This window comes from Rousettus aegyptiacus, unplaced genomic scaffold (assembly GCF_014176215.1).
Source record: "Rousettus aegyptiacus isolate mRouAeg1 unplaced genomic scaffold, mRouAeg1.p scaffold_m13_p_6, whole genome shotgun sequence".
NCBI classification, from domain to species: Eukaryota; Metazoa; Chordata; class Mammalia; order Chiroptera; family Pteropodidae; genus Rousettus; species Rousettus aegyptiacus.
This window is the reverse complement of record NW_023416309.1, coordinates 75,650,252-75,677,861: the sequence shown is the minus strand read 5'-3', so window position 1 is coordinate 75,677,861 and position 27,610 is coordinate 75,650,252. Positions and strand designations below refer to the sequence as shown.

Here is a 27,610-nt window from a genome sequence, read left to right as displayed (position 1 = left end):
TTTTCTCCCTTTGTGCCTCTGTTTTAGTCACCGCTGAAGAGCTCCCTGCTCGTTCCCCCTCCCCCACCCCATGGCCACACTATTGTGCAAGGAAACCCAGAGGTACTGGCATAGGGCAGAGAGGCCGAGAAGCCAGGGAGAACTTGGCAGCCTGGCAGATACTGTCCAAGTGGAGTGGTGACTCTGAGTGCATGCCGCCCTCAGCTGGTGCCCTGGCCCCTCTCCTGCAGGCTTCCTTTTTTCCTCCTTTCCTTCACTTTATTTTTTTTCTGGCTTCACCTCTCTCCACTTTTTCTGCCCTTTCTCTGGGTCCTTTTTTTAAAAAATAGCTTTTTAATAAATGATATGTTGATCGCATCATTTATTTTATTAAAATTATTTTTTAAATCTTATCTTTAAAGTCTTAACATATGAAGTAAAAATGAAAATACCCTCAATCCCATAACTTATTAATATTTTGGTGACCTTCTTTCCAGAAACCAGTCAATTAATCTCTTCTCTCTCTCTCTCTCTCTACACACACACACACACACACAGAGCATGTTCTCGTAACTACATTTTTTCCATTAAGCAACATGTCGTGGACATCCTTACTTGTTAATAATTAGACATGCTTTTATTCAGTTGTGCATCTAACGTGTATTTATCGAGCTCCACTATGTGTTAGGCATGTGCTGGGTGCTGACTTTTAAATCCCACTGTTCATTTTTAACTCAGCTTTAAGAGCTTTTCCAGCCACGTCCCATCTGCAGGAAAGCACTATGACCTCACCCACAGGAAGCCAGCCTCCTCTCTGCAGGTAGAATCCATCTCATTCTGCACAGTTACCACCCCCTCCTCAGACTTGCTAACATTGCCCATCCTATTCTGCTCTCTCCACTGATGCTGTGGGACCATTCTAGACAAGGAGGGTCAATTTTGCTTCAGGCTGGGGCATCTTCTGGGCCTCCTGAGAGTGGCGTGGAGGTGAGGGAGTCGTCAGCCTTGCGTCTTTTATATTAGTTATGATTGGTGCCTCCAGGAACTGTGCTGTGAAAATTGGTTACATGTGCCACCTACTGCTTCTAAGTTTGGCTAACAAACTTAACAAAATTTCACTGAGCACTTTCCGTGTGCCATACATTAAAAATACATATTAAATCCTCAGTTTTTAGGTGATGTCATGAAACAGTGGGGAGTGAGAATATTTTATCAATGGTATTGTTGAGTGACAGCTGAAGACCAGACAATGGCAGACAGTGGATACTGATCAGGTCTGCTTGGTGTCAGCATCTGGACTTCTAATTACACTGCTGTCTTGAGTCTGGTGGCTTGAAGCAGCATTTGATACCTGCAACCCCCCAAGCAGGGGACATCTGGCAAAGCTTGGAGATATTTTTTGTTGTCACAGCTGGAGAAAGTACTACTGGCATCTTGTGAGGTGGAGGCCGAGGATGCCGCTAAACACCCTATGATGCACAGGACAGCCCCTTCTCAATCAAAGAATCATCCAGCTAAAAATGTAGTGCCGAAGCTGAGAAGCCCTGCATTAGGCAGGCGGGAGGTGTCTGCAGTGCTCATGGGATGCTGAAGGAAGATTGTGTTATGATTGATAACACAATTCCAACAAAGAATTTCTAGGTCTTGCTGCAGTTCTTCATGCACTTAATACGTGCTCACGTACTTAAGTAGTGATAGTGTACAGGTATATCTTTACAGCACTTTATTAGCACTCTAATAGGCACTTACCGAGGCCCATGCTAGGTACCAAGGACAGAGTGAATCCACAAGCACTGGCTCTGCCCTCAAGGTGCTCACCTTGTGGTGGTGGTGGTGGAGACAGTTAAGAAAACAAACACTGACAACTCAGTGTGTGAATTGCTGGGGGTTGGGGGAAAGACACAGAAGCAGGCACAGACCAAAACCGTGGGGGAGCGGGGGAAGGTGCCGAAGGAGAAATGCCAAGCTGAGCCATGAGGGGTGGCGTGCGTAAGAGAAGGAGCCTCAGTTACTGCCAGTGCTCTGGGGTGGCTGGAACTCGGGTGTGAGTGTGCAAGGGGGTGGGGCTGGAAGGGTCTGTAGGCCCTGCTCTGTTGCAGAGCATCTCCCAAGTCATGCTAAAGCATTTGGGTTTTGTCTTGAAGGCAAGAGAACGGTTTTACACAGGGAGTGACATGATCAGATTTGCAAAAGATAAAGAGGGAGCAGCAGTGTGGAATGATACAGGCAGAATGATCAAATTAGAAGATAGTCTCAGCCATCCGGGCCACGGGAGATGTGGTCTGAGCAAAGGCGGTGGCCATGGAGTGAAGGCGGGAGGGAGAAGAGGCCAGAGAATAAAGGGCAAAAAGCTACAATCTTGGTGGCTGATTTAATTGGCTGGGTTGGGATGAGGGAGAGGGCAGAGTCTGGATGGTTAAACATAGTTATAAAAATGCTGATGAGACATTAAACAACCTAGGGAAGTGGGTGTTATTACCCACATTTTAATAGATGAGGAGACTGAGGGCGGCAGCAGCAGCATGCTGAGGCCTCAGGGCTGTCTCTTCAGTTTGTCAGGTGCGCTTATGTCATCATCCTCATGGCCATTTACTGGTGCACAGAAGTCATCCCTCTGGCTGTCACCTCCCTCATGCCTGCCTTGCTTTTCCCACTGTTGAAGATTATGGACTCCAACCAGGTGAGCAGACCCAGGGGATCCTGGGAGCTTCCTGCGTCTTTCATCGACTTATTCTCCTAGCCTATGGATATTCTTTGCCATGAAGACATACCACTTGACCCTCCATCCCCACGCCAAGCTGTCCCTGAAGTCAGCATCTGGTCTGCTCACCTGTCTCTGGGGACTTGGGTGGTTGTGGGCACAAGAAGTATGTGGCCAGGAGGCAACCCTGATGGGGCCTTCGTACCACCTTCCAGGTGTGTGTCCAGTACATGAAGGACACTAACATGCTGTTTCTGGGTGGCCTCATCGTGGCCGTGGCTGTGGAGCACTGGAACCTGCATAAGAGGATCGCCCTGCGCACGCTTCTCTGTGTGGGGGCCAAGCCTGCACAGTAATTATACCTTCTCTTTCTTGCCACGGGGCTTCCTGTGGGCCCCAGGGCTGGGGAAGAGCTGTAGCACAAACCAGATCACTCACAGGCGAGGGGCCATGGGATTACCTGGGCTTGGCAGGCAGGTGGATCCCTGGGTGGGACATATGACAATCTCAGCTAGAGACACTAGATGCATGGGCGGTGGTGGGGGCCAGTGGTAAGCAGCAGTTGGTAAAGGTTCTCTGAATCCAGAAGAGACTGGTCAGCAAGGGTCCCTGTATGTTTAGAGGACTTCCTGGAGAAGGGGCTATGGGGTTCCATAGGGAACGAGGTAGGGAGGGGGAGGCTGAATCAAGCCATGCCGGATAGGGCATTTGTGGGAGAAGCAGGCCAGAGGTGGCTCAACCACCCAGCTCAGGGGAAGGCAGAAAGGTCATCCTTCCAAAGCTGGCACATCTGTTCCTTCTGTAAAGAAGCTTCTTACCGCATCTCCCTCCACATCACTTAGAACCTCAGCTTCTCCCTCTTCTGCAAGATCTTCCCTCACCAATAACAAGCCATTTCCAACCAACCCATGGAGTTGATGTAATCGGAATTACCTGCATATATCGAGCGTCTGCAATGCACCAGGCATGATGCTAGGAGCTTATTTATTCCCCTATCTAACTCTCACCACAACTCTAAGAGTTGGGTATTATTCCTACCACCAAGTTCTGTAGATAAGAAATTTGAGACAGAGAAGGGTCACATGGGGATTGGACCTGGCCTGTCTGATGAGGCCTTGCCCCCTCTAGTCGAGAACTCAGGGCGTACCTTTCTTTTGAGGCAATGTGCTCCTTAAATGATGGCATGCCCCAGATAGCCCTGGGAAGGCAGTGGTTGTTTTTCACAGCGAATTCTTCCCGAGATGTTCATGTGTCAGGGACTTTGCTGGGCCCTGAGCACACAGACTCTGGTCTGCCCTCTAGAAGATGATGCCTGGCTCCCTTGGTGCCTCGGGCTCTCCTGAGCAGAAAACGTTGTGACTCTCTGATCTCTGTTACCCTTTATGGTGTCGAATCCCACCGGTGATTGATTTATAGGGTCATATCAAAAGCCATTGCATTTTCTAGAAATGTGAGAGCTCAGGATCCTTTTGAGTGGCCAACTTTTCTCCATCAGTGGGTGGGCCTCATCCTGAGAGTGCTGAAGAACTTTTGCTCCCAAATCCAGAAAGTTTACAGATGCTTCTCCCTCCTGCCACCAGGCTTCTCCTCTGAGCTTGGCTTCCAGCTGTCCATGACACTGCCTGCCCTGGGGGTAGACCTGTATGATGAGGCCCGCTTGGTGCCTTGAAGCATCATGTCAAAGCCTTGTTCATGCACTTTTTGACTTTCATCCCAGTCTGGCTTCCAGCCTGCCTCTCAGCCTTTGTTCTTGTGGGTCCTTGAGGCCAACCTGCATGAACACCAGCTTGGACCTTGGTACAGTACAGCCCCTAGACCCTTTCTTCAGGCAAATTAGTGGCCTTGGGGAGAAGACTGACTTCAGAAGGGCATGGAGACCAAGAGCAGATGTGCTCCATTCAGCCAGCCCTCCCTGAGCACCTTCCATTCCTGGCTTTGTGCCAGAGTACATGGAAGCCATGGAGAAGAATCAGACCCTCCCCCTGCTCACCATCCAAAGAAGGAGCAGACATGGAAACAGGTTCTCCGAATCCAGCCAGTGCTTAGTGTTAGAGGGAGGATGGAGGAGATGTGTTCAGCCCTCCCTGGTGTGAGCTGGGAGAAAGGCTACAGAGGAGGGACAGGTTTTGAAGAACCATGAAGTGTGTTCTAGGCAGATGATAAAGATGAAACAGAGGTAGAAGACAGGTGTTATAAATTAAGGGAGTATCTTTTCCGAATACTATTAGCTTGATCTAGTCCATTGCAGAGTGGAGGGGACACAAAGTGTGTATGTAGAGAGGGGCGGTGGGGTGGGGGTGGTCAGCCATGAGGAAGCTCCTGCTTCCCTGGACCCCTCCCAGGCTCACCCTGCTCCTGAAGGCTGACTCCGCGTAGCCCTTCTGAATTCATGAGAGGTGGAGCAGGGTCTGGGGAGTGTGGGAATCTTCTAGATAGAAGTGAGATGTTGAGGCTACTTGCACATAGGACTGTTCCAGCCCACTCCTACATCATACTAGGGCCAACTCTCCACATCTGGATGCCTATGCTGCCCCTGCTAGATGGAAGCTTCTTAGAACCATTACTGGATCTAAGATGAACCTTGGTGACCTCTTGGTGACCCTGGTAACCAGCAGAGTAGACATCAGTAATGTTTGCAGGGAGAGGTAGGAGGGAGGAAAGAAAGAAAGAAGGGAAAGAGGAAGGAAAAGAGGGTGGTAGAGAGGGAGGGAGGCACTAAAACTGCGGCCCTCTCCTGGACTCCCTCTGCATCCTTGCAGGGGGACCTAGCCTCCCTGTTACTTCTAAAGGCTTGGGGGTGGGCCGGGTGGGGATTCTCCTGCTCCCCTTCCTGCTCCTCCTCTGCAGGCTGATGCTGGGCTTCATGGGTGTCACAGCCTTCCTGTCCATGTGGATCAGCAACACAGCCACCACCGCCATGATGGTGCCCATCGTGGAGGCCGTGCTGCAGCAGATGGAGGCCGCAAGCACAGCCACCGAGGCCAGTCTGGGGGCCCTGGAACTGGCAGACAAAGGCAAGGCCAGTGACCTGCCAGGTAAGCCCCCAACCAGGGTGCTGCCAGGGTTCCCAATGACAGACTTCCTCTCTGTTGCCAAAAGCTTTGGCCAGCTCCCTGAATCCTGAAACCCACTTTTAAATAAGCATACAGAGAAATACTTAGAAAATGCTGTTTTCCTAAGTTTTAGGAATATAATCATTGCATAAAAGTTAGATCCGATAGCAAGTTCCCACCTTCAGTTCTTGCCAATCACAGAAATCAATATGTGTTCATTTGGTTATTCATTTGGTCATATTTCGAGCACCTATTGGGTGCCCTTTACCCTCTTCTTCTCCTATTCATCCTTAGGTAGGAGACCTCCCCTGAACAGGTCAACCCCCCCCCCCACTCTCTGCTTTCACAGGTATCGGGGTGCTTTCCCACTATGTGCTGAGCTCAGAGAAGTCAGATGGTGCCTGTTTTAGTCTCTGTGTTGTTTGCTACCCTGTTGCCAGGGCCCAGCGCAGGGGGCTTGACCCATGCTGATGGCTTGATTGCCAGACCCTGGGCCAGGAACTTGGGTTGCTGAGACGAAGCAGACACACTCATACTGGACTCATGGAGCCCAAGGGGTGGGGAAATAAGGCTCCTTGTACAGTTCCTCTGACTTGGGGGAAAATACAGGATGCCACAAGCCAGATACTGAGGGAGCCCAGACACGGGAGAGGCCTTGCTAGGAGAAAACAACTGAGATGGATTTGGACACCCCCCTAGATGGAGGGACAGCTAGAGTAACAGCAAGAAGACAAAACAGAAGGGTGTGTGTCTGAAGTTGCTCAATTTGCACAGGGCATCAAGGAGCCTTGAGGAAGCTGTGGGAAGTGACTTTGGGAAGGCAGATAGGACCAGACTACAGCTTTGGGCTAGAGGCTGAGGACAACTTGAGAAGGGAACCGGCATAGTTGTCATGTCCCCGCCCTCAGAGCAGCAACAGAGTTAAAAGCTGGAGCTGAGCCAGAGGCCCCAGGACTGGCTCAGCTCATGGCGGTGTGTCACTACAGGGAGCCAAGTGATTTTTGAAGACTCTGCTATGAGGCAGCGGGAGAACTGTGACAGGAAGAGCATATGCAAGGCCATGACCCTGTGTGTGTGCTATGCAGCCAGCATCGGAGGCACTGCCACCCTGACCGGGACAGGACCCAACGTGGTGCTCCTGGGCCAGATGCATGAGTGAGTCACTGGCCATGCCTTGTGGGGACAACAACGTGGGCCCTGGGGTTGGAGGGACCCATCCACCTCTCCCTCTTCCTTAGCTGGTTCCTGAAGCTAGGACCTAGCTGGGGTGGGAGGATATGCCCCCATAAGCCTCTGGGTCCCAGCATGGCTGCACTTGCTCAGGACCCATTGTGGGTGGGAGCTGATGACAGCCCTCAGATCTGGTTGCTTTCTGTCCTGGGCTGAGTCTCACCTTTTCTCTCTGGGCTCAGGATTCTTGCTCAGACAGGTCATGTGATTGAACTCTGCACTAAAGTCATGGAAAACAACAATATAGTTTCAGATGTCAGGTTTTTGGTTAAAACTTGCAGAAAATAGACACCCCTACAGATGCTCCCCTTAAACCTGGCTCACTGACCTTGGCTGGGAGTAGTAATGGTTTTACGATATCGGGGATCTAGGGATGGCTTCAGGGGTTAGAGGTGAGAGCACTCATTGCCTCACCAGCTTATTCGCTATAGTTCCTCTAATTGCCCTTGAGGTGACTGGTGCCCTTGTGAGGCCCCAGGTGGAACATAGGGGTGGTCTGGAACTTTCGTTGGTCATGAAGGGACATAGGCCTCGAGGACCCAGTTCTGTGCCTGGCATTGTGCCCAGTGGGGCTGGGATCACAGAAATGAGGGAAACCTTGGCCTTGTCAGAGGGATAGTCTTAGTTGGCTGAGGGCAGTGGATGTCTGGAGAGTTCTAGGTGGGTCATGTAAATGCATTAATGAAGGTAAGTACAAACTGCAGTGGGCACAGAGGGAAGAAACTTAAGTATGATGTTTCTCGTTCTGCGCATACAAGAGTTCTGGACAGGCGGGGAGGGCACTTAGGAGGTAGGAAAGACAGGCCTGGAACCTGGCTGGCACAGTTGAGATCCAACAGGCAGACTATTCTGAGCCTGTGAATGTTTTCTGTAATGATAGCCTTACGGTTCTCCCTGGAGTTCCTTTGAGAATGGCAGCTGTCCAGCTGAGTGCAGAAAGCTCTGTGTTTACTTTGACACCCTTGGGCCACAGAGAGCAATGCCTGGGGGCAGAAGGCGGGGCCTGGAGTGAAGTCCCACCCTGAAGAATTTTGAGATTTGCTTTCCTAAGGGGGCTCTTCCTTTGCAGAAGCCCACAGAACGAGGGTTCTGAGGCATCCATAGATCCCCTGAAGCTTCCAAATTATGTGTGTAGAAAGGTGTATTTTTCTGGAGGGACCATGGCTTTTATGATCTTTTCATCAGGGTCAGTTGGTCACCATGTTCTGAGGCCCCCACTTGACTCGGGTAATACCGGGTGGCAGGCTTGGGTGGCTGAACCTCAGGAAGATGAGTTCCCTGCTCCAGACCATCTCTCGGGGTCTATGGCTCAGCATCTGGTAGAGATGTGGACCAGTGTTTCTCCCTTCAGATTGTTTCCCGAAAGTAAAGATACCGTGAACTTCGCCTCTTGGTTTGGATTTGCCTTTCCCAACATGGTGTTGATGCTGCTGTTCGCCTGGTTGTGGCTCCAGTGTATTTATATGAGATTCAAGTAAGTTTGATCTACTTCCTGAATGAAGAGTGTAATCTGCAATGCACCTGTGGAGGAACCCTCAGACTTAGTAGGCAAGTCCAAAAAGTTTTTCCTGTCCAGCCCCAACTACTTCCCCAGCCCCATCACCTGCTAATCTGCCCTCCCATTTTGTCCACCTCAGCCTGCTCACTGTGTCCTTGCACAGGCTGTTCCTTCTTCCTGGAATGACCTTCCCTATCTTCCTACCTTCTAATCTCCTCAGCCTTCAAGGCCAGTTCAAATGCTGCTTCCTCAGAGACACCGTTCCTGACTTTTCTCCACCCTCATTCCATCGTGGAAGAATTTCTTGCTTGCTCTTTCGTCTCCTCTGGGCTATGAGGTGCCCTGTCCCTTGGTACCTGTAGTCATGTTCCAGTGCCACCTCTGCCCCCTGACCTGAGCTCCTCTGGGGCCTATGGTAAGTCCTCACTATCCAGGCTCCTGGCCCAGGGAGAAAGAGTGTGTCATCAATGTGAGTCAAAGCAATTAAAGGGAATCTTGTTCCCGTGTGGAAATCGATACTGCTGGACAAACTTCCACTTGGCCGTATGTGTCCGTTAGGTCAGGTCACAGCACTAACTGATAATGTCCAAACAATCCAAACCCAGCACTTTACTGAATGCCACAATGTTCCTAGCAGCGTGTAGGTTCTGGAAAGTTTACCTTCCTCTCCCCAGCACACTGGCAAGTTCACCAAGAGTCGACCTTGACAGCAGCCAGACTTTGGACAGAAACCACAATGTGTGGCTGTCAAACATCTAAAAAAGCTGTTGTGATTTTAAAACACACAAATGTATCTATGGTTCAAAAGTGGCCTCCTTACACTGGGATGGAACGTACTTAGCTGTGCCTTAATTTACAGGCAGCTGGAGCCAAATGAAAGACACGGGCCTTTGTGGCCAGAGGGAGGAGATCTCAGAGATGAGAGGCAAAAGTGCCCACAAAAACCTATGAGTCAATGGGGAAATGGGGCAGTTTTATAAGTTTTCTTCTGAAGAAGGAGCTGTTTTGAAAACTGCCAATAAAAAAATCCCTATACATAATCAGAGCAGTCATAGCGACTCTATAACAGTAGTAGCAACCCTCACATGCCGCCCTCATGTGCGGACCTCACGTGAGAGGGAAGCTGCTCCCACAGGTGCTTACGTCCAGCTTGGTTTTGACTGAAGAGCTTTTCTCTGCTTCTCACACCTGCTTCAGGACGAAAATCCTCACGCCCATCAGTGGGCCTCAGGAGACCTGCCCCAAACCTGTTGCAGGCTGCAAGTGAGTGTGTGTGTCTCGTCAAGGGCAACAGTAATAATAATGGCCCACATCTATTAAACGCTTACTAAGTGCCAGACAAGATTTTAAGCACTACGTATATTAATTAATCTTCACATCAATCTGTGAAGTAGGTACTTTTGTTATTCCCAACTTACAGGTAAGGCGGCTGAGGCATGGGGAGGGTAAATGGCCTATGCAGAGTTGTATAGCTTGGAAGTCGTGGGACTGAGATTTGAACCCAGGCAGTTTGGCTTTAGAGCCTGTGCCCACTACTCTACATTCCTGTCTCAGCCAGCTCGGGCTGCCATAACAAAATGCCAGACTAGGTGGATTAAACCACAGACATTTATTTCTCGCAGTTTTGGAGGCTGGAAGTTCAAGATCAAGGTGCCAGCCGATTTGGTTCCTGGTAAGAGCTTTCTTCCTGGCTTGCCGAAGGTCACCTTCCCACTGTGTCTGTACATGGGTGGGACTGATGGGGGAGAGAGACAGAGAGACAGAGACAGAGAGAGACACACAGAGAGAGCTCGGCTGCCTTCCTCTTCTTATAAAGGCACAGGTCCTAGTCATTGGGCCCAACTCTCATGACGGTATATAATCCTAGTTACCTCTAAAAGCCCACCTCCTAATACTACCCCTTTGGGGGTTAGGGCTTCAGCATATGAATTTCCGGGGTCACAATTCAGTTTATGACAGTCCCTACTTGGGGAGGCTGAGGGTCGCTGCCCTCGACTGCCTTGAGGCCTAGGTACAGCTGGGTGTCAGAGACACCAGTTGTGGCCACCCCTCATGCTGGGGTTGGGGGCCTTGAAGTCCTGAGGCCTATGGAGTTCCCTGGCAGATAAGCACAGGGGAGCCAGGGTGGCCTCAAGACCGCAAGGAACCACCAGCCTCTAGAAGTGGACACCATGCCCCTGGAAACTCACAGCCAAGGACCAGAGCTGTGGTTTCACCTGGCCTGATGTGGCCTCAGTCATCTCTTCTTGACTGGCAGGGAGCCTAGAGACTTCTGGAGTCTGCCTACGGTTGGGTCAGGGCTGCTGCCTATTCCACCCCTTTCTGGCATGTGGCTCCAGCTCAGGAGCCCTCGCCGACCGGACATGGAGTGTAGTGGGCAGGGGGTGGCTCGCAGGCAGCCTCCTTTGGACAGCTTTTTACAATCAGCTTGAAAGACAGGACAATAGGAGATGTGCTCCGGCCCAGGTCATGTCCTGACATATACCGGGACCCGTTTCAGGATTCCTGCCCCCATGCCTCCTGGCCCACCTCACCTGAGGCAAGGCAACACCTGTCTCAGCTGTGGAAAGCATCTTCGCTGTGCCCTCACTTGACTCTCTCATCTGGAGGGTCATGGAGAGCAATGTTAGGGCCCTTGCCTTTGGCCTAGTCCATATAAACTGGATCTTCCTAAATTTATGGGACCCCCCAGGACTCTCCAGGACTAATTGGGTATCACTGATAGCTTATGCCCAACTTTCCTAACTAGGCTGATCCCTGGGTGAGGGCTCTTCTGGACACCTGTCGTAGCAGAGGCAGTCCTCAGGGACTCAGGGGTTCCTTTGCCTCTCTTTGGCTCTTCAGCATTTTCACCCAGTTGATCTGCATCATCCTTAAGGCTATTCTACTATAGAAGGACAATTGGCACCCACCTCATCCCCAGACTCCCACAGGCAAACTGGATCAATTTGCCTGTATCTCGCGCTAGGCCTGTGACACTAGACGGGATTAACCCAGCGATGAGGGTGAAACTGCTTAGTGTAAGAGGGTCTTGAAGGCTTGGCAGCACCACTGTGGGGGATAACTGCATGTGCATAGCAGCCCCCAGAGTCTGTAACCACTCTGGTATCAGGACTCATCAGCACCATCTGACACAGGCTCTGTAGCTGGGAGTACCAGAGTCGGCCCTTACCCTGGAAACCTGAAGCCTCTGGCCCAGCCTTAGAGGCTAGAGAACAGCAGGTGCAGCAGATGGGTGCCTGATAGGACACTGACTCTCACACCGAGGGGGCAAGGCCACCTCCCAGGCCAGCAGAGTCGTCCTTAAGTTGGGCAATCTGGAGGGTGTCTCCAGCAGCTGATCCTTGGGATTCGTGGCCTTGCTCTTTGTTCAGCATGAGATCCTGGCAGGCTGTGCAGAACTGAGGCCCCATCGCTGTCGCTTCCTTTCCCAACCCCTGAGCACCTTGGGAGACGATGTTCTAACATCCTGTGTCCCACGCTGCAGGCCCTGCCCCATCACCAGCATGGCCTTCACCCTCTCATGGGTGGTTCACATCCAGCCCTGGTTTCAGGAATTGGCACCTTGGCATCCATTCCAATACCCACTGCTCTCCTAGGAAGTCTATCTCAGGGCCCCAGGAAGGACATCCATAGGGCGGGCTCTCTAGGAAAAATCCTCTTGGCTTGGCCCACCAGTTTCTGGCCAACCGGGGCTGGAATGCGTGTATGGAATCCTCAGAGAGTTCCTCAAGGCCTGCGTCCTGGGCCCCAGTGGCCTAGGTTAGCTCCTCCCCAGCACTGAGGTCCCCTTTGCACCTTCTCCAAGAATCCCTCCTTTCTGCCCTTTCTTGGGGACGTCTTGCAGGGAACCCTGGGCAGGCTTTGTTGGCCAATGGGCACCAGTCCATAGGGAGCCCATCCAAGAGCAGGGCCAGGGCTGGCTTCCTTCCTGCCATAGCCATGCCTGCTGCAAGCTCCAGAGTCTCTTGGATCCTGAATCCTACACTTGCAGCTCCTCAGAATGGAGGCACCTACCCTGCTCCTGTTTGGCCCACTCTGGTTATTCCTTGTGTCCCCTTGAGCCACCCGATGATGGGGCTGGCATCCCAGGACCATAGAAGGCAGCTCCAGGCAGTGGTGGGAGGAGGAAGACTCAGGAAGCATGTGACAGAGCCGTGCCCCCACCTTGAGCCAGCTCTAGGACTCATATCCTCTCCCCTTCTTCTCAGCCTCCCACCTTCCTGGATGCCCTCTCCTTTCCTGCCTTCGTTGTCCCTGAGACTTGACCCAGAACTGGCTGCCTCACTGGTGCCATTTCCGGCCTTCTCTGGGAGTACACTTCAGTTCTGGGGGCACCTTGGGGCATGTGCTGGGCACGCATAACAGAGACTTTCCCCACTATGTCCTGTGAGGTAGGGGAGGCAGAAGACAGAAACGAGGAGCAGGAAAGGGACTTGTTCAAGGCCCCCACAGGTGACAGGCAGCGCCAAAGGCCTTTATGCCAAGTTCTGCTGACCGATATTTAGGCTTCTATCTGACCAGCCCCTGAGCTAACCAACTTGCATTGCTGTTCTCTTGTCTTCACATCTTCTAGTTTTAAAAAGTCCTGCGGCTGTGGGTTGGAGAGGAGGAATAAGGAGAAGGCTGCTTACAAGGTGCTGCAGGAGGAGTACAGGAAGCTGGGGCCTTTATCCTTCGCCGAGCTCAACGTCCTGCTCTGCTTCCTCCTGCTGGTCAGCCTGTGGTTCTCCCGGGACCCTGGCTTCATGCCCGGCTGGCTGTCGGTCGCCTGGGCGGAGGGCGAGACACAGTACGTCATTTCTTCTGCAGCACCCTCCATGGCATCCCTGTGTTCTGTAGTTGAGTTCTGGATCACTCTGTTGGTTTCATCACAAATTTTTTCTCACCGATCTTCATGACAAGCCCATGGACATGTTCCTGTGACCCTTCTGCCTCATCAGGCTGAGCAGAAAATACTTGGCCAGGAAGGGTGACCAGGGCTGTGATCAAGAAAGATTCGTTGGGCTAGAGTGGAACCCCCAGAGTTCTGCTCTGCTATCTTTTCTTTCTTCAGAGCCAGAGCAAGAATGGGGTGTCTTGGTTTCCAGCCAGGATTCAGTCTACCACACCACTCCTAATCTTGGTCTATGGGATTCCAGGTTCTGTACCCAGCTGAGCCTGTTTCTTCATGTAGGAGCATTTAGGCACGGTATAGTTTTGTTGCATGACTGCCGTTGCAGCTGAGCTGGCTCATCCCACTGTCCCCTACCTAGGTACGCCTCTGATGCCACCGTGGCTATCTTCGTGGCCATATTGCTATTCGTTGTGCCTTCTCAGAAGCCCAAGTTCAACTTCTGCAGCCAGACTAAGGAAGGTAAGACTCCTGTCCTGGCCTTCCATCCAACAGGGTTGAGGCCCTGGCCAGCAATGTTTCTCTGTGGGGGTCCCTGGGCTCAGGAAGGAGAAATTCGCACCCTATGGAAGAGGACTGGTAAGGTTACAAAGTATGGACAGAGAGAGTTTTTCAAGCCTTCTCTGTATTGTTTAGTTCCAAATCTCTTCTTTGCTTTTTAAACATTTGAAATTTTACTAATATTATAATAGAAGCAGAAAAATGTTTCACATTTTTCATAATGCCAGCAGTACTTTTGAGTTCCTCTCTTCCTCCTAGTCGTTATTAACATATACATATATTATATGGGTATAATTAAAACACACAATTTGAATATCATTACTTTTTTGTATTTGTTTTCCTATTTTTACTTGAGGTTACATAAGTATTTCCTGTTATTGCTACAATCTTCAAATTTATCTTCTCTAATAATAGCATTATATTGCATTAAGGGACTGTAACCATTCTCCTATTATGAAACAATCTGTTTTTGAATTTTTCATTATTATAAATTAATGTATTCACATATGTAGCTTTTTCTTGGAGGGTGTTTCTTCTTTCGGATAAATTTCTAGGACTGATGATGCTGGGATAAAAGAGTATGTATGTCTTAATGGCTCTTAAATGTATTGCCAAATTACTTTTCAAAAAGATTGTACCAATTTATAATGCCACCAGGAGTGTGTAATTGTTTTACCATATCTTCACCAGCAGTGGGTGTAGTAATTACTATAAATTTTAGCTAATTTACAGATATGAGACGGTACTCACTGTTCTTACAGGTTTGTATTCCCCTTCATTAGCTCTCTTTTGCTTTCAAATGCTGTTCTGGGTTGTGTATATGTGTGCTTTATTGTTTCTTCTCAGAAAGGAAAACTCCATTTTATCCTCCTGCACTGCTGAATTGGAAGGTGACCCAAGAGAAAGTTCCCTGGGGCATTGTGCTGCTACTGGGGGGCGGATTTGCTCTGGCTAAAGGATGCGAGGTAACTTCTCCAGCTGCGGGTTGCCTGGGGCTCCATTCTTTCACCAAGAGGGTAGCCAAAAAAACTACTATGTCCCTACACCTCTGTACCCCTGGGCTGGTTCTCTGCCAGTCCCCTTCACTAACTGCATATTACTTGAGGACAGGCACTCTGTCTTGTCATCTAGGAACCCTGCACCACGAATAGTGCCTGGAATAGAGAACATACTCTGCGTGATTGCAGAAATGAGTGAATTTAAGTGACCCTGGTTAGCCAAGAGAGGCAGAAAATGATGTGAGGTCTCCTTTGGGATTTGGTAATAAGGATCTTTGCTCTGATTTATCCAAGGGAAAACTTTCTTTCAAGTCCTTGTGACTATTTTCACCATTACCTTTGATTTTTCTACTTGCTGAACTCTTCCTTGATATGGCTGGCATTTAAAAATTCTTCTCTAGCTAAGTATACAGCAGTGTAGGAGAGGAACACCTTTTGGGGGAAAACACCCCAATATGTAACTTTCTTACCTCTGACAAAGAAGAAATGAGCCAGAGGAACGGATGAGCCAGCATGGCGCTGCTTTCCTCCATCCATCCATTTACCTATCTGTGTATTCATCCATCTGCCCATCCACCCAGGAATAGAATGTAATAAACAGAAAGACTTGATTTATCTTGTTATCACTGCTTCCTCAGCATCTAAGGCAGAGCCTCGTGCACAGTGGGTGCATAAATATTTTTTAGATGAACAAATCCATCCGTCTAGTCACTTCTCCATCCAGTCCTCCATTCATCTATCATTCATTCATTCATGAAACATTTCTATTATGTTCATATTAGTCTAGGCATGGGAATTACAGAAGAAATGGAAATTATTCCCTGTTCTTCAGGACTTCGCAGCCTAGAGAGGGGGACATATTTGGAAGAACATTTAAAGAAGAAGTGACACATGAGTAAAGGAATAAGTGTGTGGTATCTAGCTGAAGAACAGAAGATGAAGCTGGCGAGGCTCACAGAAAAGACATAATGGGGGGTCTTGAACTCAAGATAGGGAGTGTGGACTTTATTTTGAAGACAGTGGTCAGCCACTGAAGGATTAAGGAAGAGGGTTACTTGGTCAGACCTGCACTTGGGGGAAAATCACTCTGATTTCTGAAGTGGAGGCCTGGGCAGGGTAAGGGTTGAGGGAGACCCAGGAGACACTCTATAGCCTTCATCCAACTGAGTCTCAGAACACTGGACTCCATGAACCATTCTCTTCTTCTTGAAAGTCCCTCTTTGGCCCTCAAGACACCATTTTATCTTTGTTTCCTTCCAACTCTGACTGTTCCTGTTCAGCTTCCTTTGCCGACTTTTCCTCCGTTCTCCCTTAAGTATGATTGTTCCTCAAGGCTCTTGTCCTTGGCCTCTTCTTTGTTCACTTTTCATTCTCTCCCTTGATGATCTCTTCTCAGCCCAAAGAACCAAATCTAGATCCCCAATTTCTAGCTCAAATCATTATCCTGAGCTTCAAGAACTGTGGGAGACTGAGAGGAGACAATGGACATGAGATGTTTTGGGTGACTTGGTGACTGATTGAATGGAAGAAATTGGAGGGGCAGAGACCCCTAGGACAACTCTCAGTCTTCTAGGTTAGGTTGGACAGTAGGTAGATGGTGAGTCCATTCACCAAGCCGGGGAGCCCAGGGGGAGCAGTAGACTCTGAGCTTAAGAGGATGAATGCAGGTTGGGCTATGTTGAGTCTGACATGCTCATGAGACATTTGGCTAGAAATTTCTAGGAGTATAGATGTTTAAATCTGAATAGTAGACCAGCTGGGTTGGAAACACAGACTTAGGAGACAGCAGAGTGAGGATAATGATTGAAATTTTGGGCATGGATGAGATCACCTATGGAATGTAAACAGACAGAATGAGAAGTGGGGGATGGGTTGAGCTCCCTGGAGAAAGATGAGGGTCTCTACTGGCCCTGGAAGAATTGTAGCCCTGCAGTGACTGCCTTTCTGGTGCTTTCCAGGTCTCAGGGCTGTCCGAATGGATGGGAAAGCAAATGGAGCCCTTGCATGCTGTGCCTCCGACAGCCATCACCTTGATCTTGTCCTTGCTTGTTGCTGTGTTCACTGAGTGCACAAGCAACGTGGCCACCACCACCCTGTTCCTGCCCATTTTTGCTTCCATGGTAAGTAACTCTGCAGGCAGTGGGCCCTTACCCATCATTTCATAGGAAGCTATCGAATCAGGGGCCAGGGCCCAACCAGGCTTTGGAGACCTGTGTCTGGCTCTGGCTCCGATGGGACTTGTGTGCCATTGATGACCCTGGGCCTGTCCTCAATGCTTTGTTAGTTCTTCTTTGTGACCCCTCTGCTGGCCAAAGTACTAAGCATGAACCAGGTGCTCAAAATTTATAAATGTAACTGACTACTTCTCCAGATGAGAAGACAGGACCTGCACCAAGGAGGAGCAAACAAAAGACACGAGGGAATGATAGAGGGTCTCAGAGTATGTAGTATGGGTATGCAGGAAGCCTGCAAAGCAGGGAGATACTGCTGGCTAGGACCCACCAGGAAGCGGTCTTGGGGAGGGGAGGGCTTGGGAACGGTTGAGGGGAGAGGATGTTCTGGGAAGATGGAGAGCCCAAGTAAAAGAAATGGGGTACATGACAGAAGACTCCCAGAAGCCTTGTGTGGTAAGTGCAGGGATCAGGGGTCAGTAGTGGGTGGTGGTGGAGGGGGGTGCTGAGTGCCGGGCTAAGGAGCTTTATTTTATGCGCAAGCATGTTTTGGAGTTGGGACTTAGAAGAAGGCAGAGCTTATGGAAGAAATTTGCTGTGATCTTTTCTTGCATTTCTTTCTGTCACTCATCACATGGCGGTACTGACCTCAAGGTGGCACTGGAAAAGCCCTAGGCTTGGAGTCAGAAAGCCTGAGACCCAGTTGTGGGATCTTTGAGCATATCACTTACATTCTTTCCTCCTATACTTACATTGAGGGCCAAGAAACCGCAAAACTAGCCAGAGAGAGGCTGTGGTTGTCATTCTAGAATTGGGAGACAGACTTATCAAAACCTGAACACAAGATTGCAGTTGGTAAATTTCCACTTGGCTGCTGGGGTGTCCATGTGTACAAAAAGCGAACTCAAGAGGTTTTCTCCTTCTGTCCAAGCGAGGTTGAAAGTGTGAGTGATAGCAAGGTGGCTGCACCTCTTCCTCCCCTAAGCAGACTACCCACTCAGATATAGAGAACATCTTCTGGTGATGGGCATGTGGGGAGGCCTCTCTCCACCCCCAGCAAAGACCTTGTTTTGTCACCTTCAGCCCCAGCAGTGAGCACTGAGGGCCCCAAGCCAGACAAATGGAGGTCTTAACCCAACAGGGTGGCCAGGCCCTTTGAAAACCAGCTTTTCTAGAACAAGAAGCCTCCAAGTAGGATTTCCCATGCTATCTCCAAGCCCACTCACACTCCTGCGCCCACCTGCAGCAAAGGGAAAGGTGGTGACCCCTTAGCTAGGTCACGGAGTCACATAGGGTGCACACATCATGCATACCCAAGACCAAGACAAATGAAAAAACCAGGAAACAGACTGTGCTCCTGCCTGGGTCCTCTCAGGTATTCCCAGAGGGAGTGTAACTTGGTTCAGCCTTTTCAGAGACCTGTTTACCCACAGAAAGCTTAACCTAAAACCTGTTCATACCCTTTGACCCAGCAATTTCATGTCTAGGAATACATCTTAGGAAATCATTGGAGAAGCCTACAAGTATATACAGTTGACCCTTGAACAAAGCGGGTATAAGGGGCATCGACCCCCTCCACAATCAAAAATCCATGTATAACCTTTGACTCCCACAGAACTTAACTATAGTCCTTTAGTATCCATGAGTGATTGGTTCTAGGACCTTCCTCAGATACCCAAATCTGTGGATGCTCAAGGCCCTTATATGAAATGGCACAGAATAATGCATATAGTTGGCCCTCCCCATTTGTGATTCCCAACTTCAAATGGAAAAATAATGTTTTCAATCTGTAGTTGGTTGAATTTTCAGATGGGAAACCTGGGGATATGGAGGGCTGACAGTACATTTATTGAAAAAAATTGTATAATTGGACCTGAACAGTTTCAATTCATGTTGTTCAATGGTCAACTGTATTATAAAGACTCACATCACAGAATTATTTATTATGAAATATTTCCATAATAGTAGATTGATGAAATAAGTTATCATATATGTGTACAATGTATTACTATCAAATCATTTTTTAAAAATCAGAGTTTTGAAAGGCACTTAATAAAATGGAAACATGTATAATTTTTGGAAGTCGAAAATGTAATACATTCATGTGGGCTAAAATACCTAATAATACCAAGGAGTATAGGCCCTGACGCTCTAGCATCTTCCCTAGAGACAACTTATGTTATAAATTTCTTAAGTATCTTTCTGGATGTATATCACACACGCGCACACACACACAGACTCTTTTTAAACAAAAGGTATTATTGTATTATTCTATGCTTCTGCCCCTTAATTTTGTAAATCTAACAATAGAGCTTGGAGCTCTTTCCATGTTAGCACATAAAACCTATTCGATTCTTCTTTACATCTGCAAACTATTTCATAGCTTGTATGTATGTATTTTATTTAACCATCCTGCTATTGATGGCTGTCGGGTCTGTTTCCTATGTGTTTTGCTGTTATAACGTTGCAATGAAGATCTTTGCATATGTGTCTGCCCTCATGTGCATGTAAATCTGCATGCTAGATTATTAATTTTGATAGATATTGACAGGTGTTATGAATTATATCATGATATTCATTCATTCAACAAATATTTAATGAGTGTCTGTCTACTTTGTGCTAGGTGCTATTACGGGTGGCTGAATTTTAAACTGTAGCATAAAAAGATGGATACCAAATTTTATATTTAAAATGATCTCAAATGTGTACAAAAGCACATACATACATAGATGTATCCACAGGTGAGAGGACGTGGTTCCTACCCTCTAGGCTCTCTTGGTCTGTGGCAGGATGGACAGATAATGTGCACACATCGACTGCAGGGACACTGAAAGATTTATTGCAGTCTCAGTGGCCAGCATGGTCTCTGGCACACAGTAGGTGGCCAAAAAATATATGTTGAATGAATTGAGGGGGTTCAGAAAGGCCTCCCAGGGAGATGGCCCTGAGCACAGCTCCTGGGGTCCAGCCGAGTTATATTACCTGAGACATGGCAAAGGGTAGAGGACCCAGAAGGACAAAGGCACAGAGGTGGGAACACATGCAGTACATTAGAGGAATGTTTTTCAGAATGATGGTTCTGGAAGCTTTTGTTTTCCGTATCTGTGATGCTGCAGTGCTGTGTTTTCCCCCAGTCACGTTCCATTGGCCTCAATCCGCTGTACGTCATGCTCCCCTGTACCCTGAGTGCATCTTTTGCCTTCATGTTGCCCGTGGCCACCCCACCTAACGCCATCGTGTTTGCCTATGGACACCTCAAGGTTTCTGACATGGTAATGCAGCCACTTTTCTTTATTCCTATCAGCTTTGATGCTTTTGTTGTAACAGATGTCCCGTTTATTAATGACATGTGATGTCATATGATTTTGGAATACCACCGAATGTCCAGATCTAACCTCATTGTTTGCATTTATATGCAGCTTTTCTTCTTTCTGGAAACAATCTCAAATTTCATACTCCCAAAGCTGAAATGGAGGAGGTAGATTGACAGAGGTGTCTGCAGATGTAGAAGCAGGGAAAGGGCGAGAGAGAGAGAGATGATAGATATAGAGGGAGGGAGGGAGGGAAAGAGAAGAGAGGAGAGAGAGAGAGAGAGAGAGAGAGAGAGAGAGAGAGAGAGAGAGAGAGAGAGAGAGAGAGAGAGAGAGACCATTGCCTGGGAACAGAAGATGCTTGGAGAAACTCTTTAGTTCTGCTCTGGCTTTACCACCTCTGACAGGAGAAGGAGGGCAGCTTTGCAGCCCTTGGAAGGGGAGAAGAAAATGTGTGGCAGGGGCAGGCTAGAAATGAAGGTCCCTATCTCAGTCCAATCAGGTGTTATGTATCTCGGATCCTCCTCTGGGTATCTTTGAAATTCCATGGAGCATTATCACAAAGAGGGTAGATTCCAGAAACCATAGACTGCAAACTCAATTCCAATCCACGGTAAAAAATCTACAACAGGGCTTGAAAGCAATGGTTGATGAGCATGAGGAAAGAATGCAGAGCAGGCATCAGAAAAAGCCAGGAGAGGTTCTTGGGAAGCCAGCAAGTGCTTGTGGGACAGTAAAGGTGCTGGATGAGCAGAGGACCTAGAGTCAGGCCCGTGCGCCCCCAATAACTCCCCAAGTGGCTTAGAAGATTGCCTCAGGTTGCCTCCCTGAGGCCATTTTCCAAATGCTCAAGTGAGCACAAAGAACCCACTGCCCTGCCTGTTTTCTAGGGATGATATGAACACCAATGATACTTACTGGACAGGAAGTTGCTTTGTCTGGGGGTGGGGTGAGCACAGAGCATGACTCAGCACTGTGGGGGCCAGCAAACCAGCCATTGTCCCCTTCTCTGAGCACACTAGTTCCTAATGTCCCATTCACTTTTGCTTTGACAGCCCTGCTGACCCAAGGATACTGATTCTGGCCCTCTTGTTTTCCAGGTGAAAACAGGAGTAGTGATGAACATAATTGGGCTGTTCTGTGTATTTCTGGCAGTCAACACCTGGGGACGGGTCATATTTGACTTGGATCATTTCCCTGACTGGGCCAATGTGACGCATATTGAGACTTAGGAAAAGCTACAAGACCATGACACGGCCTCCGCCTTCCTGAGGACTCCTGAACCTTCTGGCACACGTTACAGCAGAGCTTTGGGGTTTACACCCACTGATGCCCATACCCCACAGAGACCCAGGCCCGGGTCATAGCTGGGGATGGGAAGCTGGAGGGCAGACACAGAAGTTAAGGGAGCCTCCCAAGAGGCTTCTGGCATCCATCTTTCCCAGAGCCCTGTTATCATCTCTGAGACAGGCAGGCTGCCGAGGGACCAGCATGCATGTTCCTAACCCCATTCGGCCTCCAGTTGGCCCCACGCTGGGCTCTGGCATCTACTTACTGAGTCCCAAGGTCATCTAAATGGGATTCAAATCCCAGCTTAGGAGGTGAGAAAACTACCCTCCAGAGCCAGTGCCTCTTGCAGGTGACCTTGGGCTGTCTCAGATCACTCCTGGCACTTGGAAGGGACGACCCAGGCCAGGGACAGAATGTCTGGTCCTGGGCAGCTTCCCACTGCTGGAGTAAGAGTGGAAATCAGAGCCTCCTGGAACCACTAGCAGTATAGTGTCACCACCAAAGAATGAAGAATATGAATTAATAACTTCTAGATGATACCACCTACAGCACATCATGGGCAAACCTGCTCCCCTCCTTCCCTTGCTGCATTTTAACTGACAATTTGGACCCCTTTCCCAGCTCCCCAGTACACCTTCTTCAACTCCCAGGGCCCCCTTTTTTTGTCTGGACTGATGTTTTCTGTGATCCTCTGGCTGGGGCCCCCTCATATCCTCTTTTCCCGCAGGCAGGTCAGTTTGGCTCTTCTGGGAGATGCTTTTCCTGCCACCCCACACAGCTGGGATCACACTCCAAGTAAGGGAAGTGACAGATCCTCTGGGGCCACAGGTGGGTATCTAGGTCCTCCCTCACCAGAGTGGACAGAGCTGCTAATTGCCAAGAGCAGGGTCCCTTCAGAATTATCCTGTCCTGCCAGAGTTCCAGCTCCCTTGGGGAAAGCCTTCCCTTCACTGGCTGGCCTTTGTGGCCATGCGTGGTAGTGACAGAGCATTGCTGAGAACAGGCAGTGCTTGCTGGTCCCTGAGCAGAAAGCCCCTGCCTATGAATGAATCTACCTGAAGCAGACGGAGTAAAGACCCCAGGGTGGCTGTGGGAACCCTCAGAATCCCTGTGAGAGAAACATGAGAGACACCTACCCTTTTGCCCACCAACCCCATTTTCTCTCCCTCTTATGCTGCTCTGGAAGAGGCAGTAGCAGATATAAGAGGTCCATCGATGGCATTTTTCAAAGCAGGAGAAAGTATGGGAAACCAAGGAAACTCTCTCAAAAACAGAGTAAGTACCTGGTTCCTTGGGGGAGAGAATTTTTGACCACCCTGTCTCTCTCCCATGGAAGGGTGCACTGTGTTGACTGTCTCTGGCTTTCTGCCATGTGTGAGGGGCAGAGGCAGGTGGCTGAATGAACACTTACTGCTCGCCTCCTGTGTGCCAGGCCTCCCTGTACCTGGTACATCCATTACTTATCTCATTTGATCTTTGCAACATCCCTGTGAGATAGATAGGTATTATTATCCTTGTTTGCCTTTCAAGAATACTGAGGCTCGGAGAGGCCAAGTCATGTGTCCAAAGTCACATATCAAGTTAGTAGCATTTACGGTCCTGATCTAGATCTTTCACCTCCATGTCCACTGCCCCTTCCTCCTTAAGGGCCTTGGCCTTATGGGACCTATAGGGAAAAGTGTGTGGCCAAGAATGAGTCCTCCCCAAGGCCCTGCTTGCTCAGGAAAGATATCGAACAAGAGCCCCTTTTGGCTGCCTCCTCTGAGATGAGCTCAGGACAGTGTTGGAGCCGATCTTTGTCTGAAGAAGCAAAGCATTTAGTCAGAGAAGTATAAAAATGGCTACATGCTCCCCCCACCAACGTAAAACCGACCTACCCTTCTATTACTGCTCTGTGAATGTGTCTGCCACACCAGTCTGAGTGCTCCCCAAGGACTTGCACTGCCTGTTGGGTCCCATGCGAGCACTATGACATAGAGCAGGACACGAGTGTGACTAGTAAAGAAACAAGTGATCAGTGTGGTCCATTAGATCAGGGGCTCCCAACTCCAGGCCACAGGCCAGTACTGATCTGTAGCCTGCTAGGAACCAGGCCGCACAGCAGGAGGTAAGTGGCAGGTAAGCGAGTGAAGCTTCATCTGATTTGCAGCCACTCCTCAGTCCTAGCATCACCGCCTCAGCTCCACCTCAGATCATCAGGTGTTAGATTCTCATAGGAGCACCAGTCCCTGGTACCAAAAAGGTTGGGGACCGCTGAATTAGATGCAGTGACGGTCATCCAAGGTGGGCATTGAAAGATGAGCAGGACTGGCTAGGCTGATGAGAGAGGATGCGATGGGGTGGATAGAGGACTCTACCAGACTCCATTTGGTTGAGGGCCGACAAGAAGCTAGGTGGAGGCTTCAGGAGAGCAGATTCCACAGTGAAGAGGCTGACCAAAGGCTGTTTGTATATAATTTCTCTTGAAGTTTTCTGGAGTTGCACTAACATTTATGGCCAGGATTGCTTTTAACTGCAAGTAAGAGAAAACCCAGCTAACAGTAGCTTAAACCATAAGAGTATTTAATGTCTAATTAAAAAGAAGTGTGGAGGTAGACAGCTGCTGGTATTGGTCAGCAGCTCACTCAGGCCACAAAGGACTTGGGCTCTACCACCCACTCTGCTATCCTAAGGGTAGCTTGCATTTCTTTACTCTCATGCTTGACCCTCATGCTATATACACATCTGCATAGAAGACAGGAAGAAAGGAGTATGGGGCAGGGGCATGACAAAGCCTGCTTCATCTTTCTCTTTTATTAAGAAAGCAAAAACTTTTTCAGAAGCCCCTCAGACTTCCCTTTATGTCTTAATGGCCAGAACTAGGTTATATGCCCATCCTTAGGCCAATCCTTGACAAAGAGTAATTGAAATACTTTGGGAATATTACTGAGACTAATTAAGACTCATCTCTTGAGCCTGGGGAATTGGCCTGTATTTCCCGAAATGAAGAGATATCTGCCCACAACAAAATCCAATTTTGGTAGGACAAAAGAGTAGGAAGCTGTTGGATGGGTGATAAACAGGGTCTGGTGTTATGACACTTTCAGAGGGCTGCCCTCATTCCAGGCTACTTGAGTGGCTCCCTTTCCATGGAATTTAGTAGAAACATGTTCCAAGGTAGGCCAAGAGTATATCATTGTCTGGTCAAAGGCTTCAGCTCTGCTTCCACTTCCTAAAGGCCAGGTCTCTTCCAGGAGACCCGCTGGATTGGGAGGCCAGAGTCTGAGTCATGAACCACGCTCAGTCCTGACATCTGACACTGAACAAGCCAGTCCACTCTCTGGGCCTCAGTTTCCATTAGGAGGGGGCTGGACTAGAAGATCTCTAAGGGTCTGTCCCCAGAGTCATGAATTCCATTACCCCACCAGATTCTTCATCAACTTGGGCCAGACGCGGTCCCTATCCCCAGTCTCCACTCTGTCTCGTCTTGGAGTCTATTACACAGCCCACGCCCTGTCCCTATCTGGGTCTTAGCCATTCTATGACTTTTTCCCCATCCATATTTTTGCCTCTTACATTCTACAAAGAGGTTCTAACCAAGACTCTTGAGTTCTTTCCTCTTAGCATCCAGATGAGACATTTAGGCCAGAGGTTAGCTGAACACATAATCCTGACCAGGACTGCTCTCTCAACTGTTTTGCCAGGGACTTATGGGTGCACAAGGATCCCATGCATTCCAAAGGTTTGGCCCCTGGGGTTCTTTACCCTCTGATGCCAGAATCGAGACCCTTCCCCTCTCTGAGCTGAGAATTTCCTTAGGGAAAGGCCTGGGCCACCTCCTCTGGCAGGGCCAGTGAGCAGGGCATCTCCTGGGATGCAGGAATTCCTCTCTCCTCCCCATCATCTCCTTAATACTAACAAAAATAATGAATGGTGAGGAATTTGCATTAGACCCCAAACAGGGAATCATGTCAGTAGCACAGAGTCCAATTCTCAAAATGAATACAGACATTCTCAGGTATTGATGACATGTCCTTGTTTGTGGAAATAAAAACCATATGTTGGATTGTCCAGTTAAAAATTGTACCTGGAAGTACCACTCTTAGCTCAGAACTCCTTCTTCCAGGGACTCTATCCCCCTAGCTCCACAGACTCTGAAAAGCTTGGTCTCTCAACCCACCAGGGAAGCTTGTTGTCACATTAAAAAAAAAAATTTTTTTTTCCATCGAGATAAATCTTTCACACCATGGGAGAGGTTTGTAAATTCCTTAACAGAAAGCTTATCATTTCAGGCTGAAATCTTTGCAATCAGATATTTAATTTATTTCCCCTGATGTCCTGAGCCTGAGCTCAGGTTCTCACTTCCCTCCCCCAGGAATGTCTTCCAGGCACTTCTGTGATCTGCCTTTCCAAATGCCCACTTCCACACTCAGAGACACAGGCCGCCCACTGTTGACAATTTTAGAACAGCATTTATGTCCCTGCTTCCAGCTATCAAGGGTAAAGAAACACTAAAATTCAATCTCAGAGCACTGTGTTATCTAATCGAGAAATTTTAACTAATTTTTATATTTAAAAAACGATATGAACACAGTAAAAGAAATTCTAACAGTACAAAAAAGTATTGAATTGTGCCCTCTCACTTAAGACCTGACACCTCCATCCGCCTCCAGAAAGACAACCACCGTCAACAGCCCCTTACATGTCTTTCCAGAGATATTACGAGCTTATGCAATAGATATATATACTCTTCATTACATATGGGAGCATACTACACACATATTCTGTCCTTGTTTCCACCACCCGCCCCACTCTCCACCCGCGCTAAATTTATTTGGAGATCATTCCATTTCAGGACATACTAAGTTTGACCAGGGTGTGTTTTTTTTTTAATTCAATAATTTTGTTTTTAAATTGAGGTAAAATTAAATTCAGTGAATAGCATGGATCTTAAGTGTACAATGCAATGACTTAGACAACTATATACCCCATGTCAGCAACACCCCATTTTCATTTCCTCCCCGAACACTCTCCTGCCCTTTCCAGTAATCTGCACCTTCTCTAGGCAACCACTGTTCTGATTTCTGTCACCATGGGTTAGTTTTTCCCGTTAAACTTCATATAAATAGAGTCCTACAGTACATACTCTTTTGCGTCTGATTTATTTTACTTAACAAAATGCTTTTGAAATTCATCCGTGTTGTTGTGTATATCCATTCATTCCTTTTGTTAGTGTTCCATTGTATGAACATGCCACAATTTGTTTATTCACTTTTGATGGACATTCGGGTTGTTTCAGTTTGGGGCTATTATAGATAAAGCTGTTTTAAAATTCTCTGTGCAAATCTTTTTGTGAACATACGTTTTCATTTCTTTTGAATGTATGCCTAGGAGTAAGCCTCAGTCTTTTTAAGAGCTGCATAACATTCCATTGTAAGTATATACCATATAATAAAGAAGTCTCCTATTGGTGGACGTTTGGTTTGTTTCCAGTCTTTTGCTAATACTGTAATAAACACATCTGTACTTACATCTTTGGGCACCTACATAAGAACTTTCCTAGAATGGCATGTTGGATCAAGGGATATGTGTGTTTAAATATGGGACAGATATTGCCAATTTACTTTCCAAAGAAGCAGTGCCAATATACATTCTCAGGAACTGTACATGAGACCTTACGATCACACACTCTTAGCAACTCTGTGTGTAATCAAATTTCTCAATTTTTGCTAATCCAATAGTTAAAAAACACTAATGATTTTCATTTTCATTACTTTAAATTGCAAGTAACATTTAACATATTTTTTCACATATTTATAATCCATTTGTGTATCTTTTTTTGGTAAATTTCCAGTCTTTTTATCATTTTTTAAAGTTTTTAAAAAAGTCTTTTCTTATTCATTTGTAAGAACTCTTTATATATTAAGGAAATTAGTCATTTGTCATAGGAATATTTATACTACTTGTTAAGATTTGGTGAAGCTAGTTACTATTTATTCTTTTCA

At 48.1% G+C, this 27,610-nt stretch overlaps 1 protein-coding gene across 3 annotated transcripts in view; it reads left to right on the top strand.

The window, feature by feature from the left end:
* SLC13A5 (solute carrier family 13 member 5) overlaps positions 1-27,072 on the top strand; it is a 29,000-nt gene extending 1,928 nt beyond the window's left edge. For all 3 annotated transcript variants that reach the window (XM_016138778.2, XM_016138776.2, XM_016138777.2), the window contains 11 exons: positions 2,531-2,659; positions 2,896-3,032; positions 5,528-5,715; positions 6,720-6,888; positions 8,315-8,437; positions 13,038-13,253; positions 13,717-13,817; positions 14,703-14,821; positions 16,813-16,974; positions 20,160-20,297; positions 21,437-27,072. In XM_016138778.2, coding sequence (XP_015994264.1) covers positions 2,531-2,659; positions 2,896-3,032; positions 5,528-5,715; positions 6,720-6,888; positions 8,315-8,437; positions 13,038-13,253; positions 13,717-13,817; positions 14,703-14,821; positions 16,813-16,974; positions 20,160-20,297; positions 21,437-21,568 — 1,614 coding nt within the window. In that variant the 3' untranslated portion in view covers positions 21,569-27,072. The remainder of the gene's footprint in view (positions 1-2,530; positions 2,660-2,895; positions 3,033-5,527; positions 5,716-6,719; positions 6,889-8,314; positions 8,438-13,037; positions 13,254-13,716; positions 13,818-14,702; positions 14,822-16,812; positions 16,975-20,159; positions 20,298-21,436) is intronic.
* Positions 27,073-27,610: the final 538 nt, after the last annotated feature.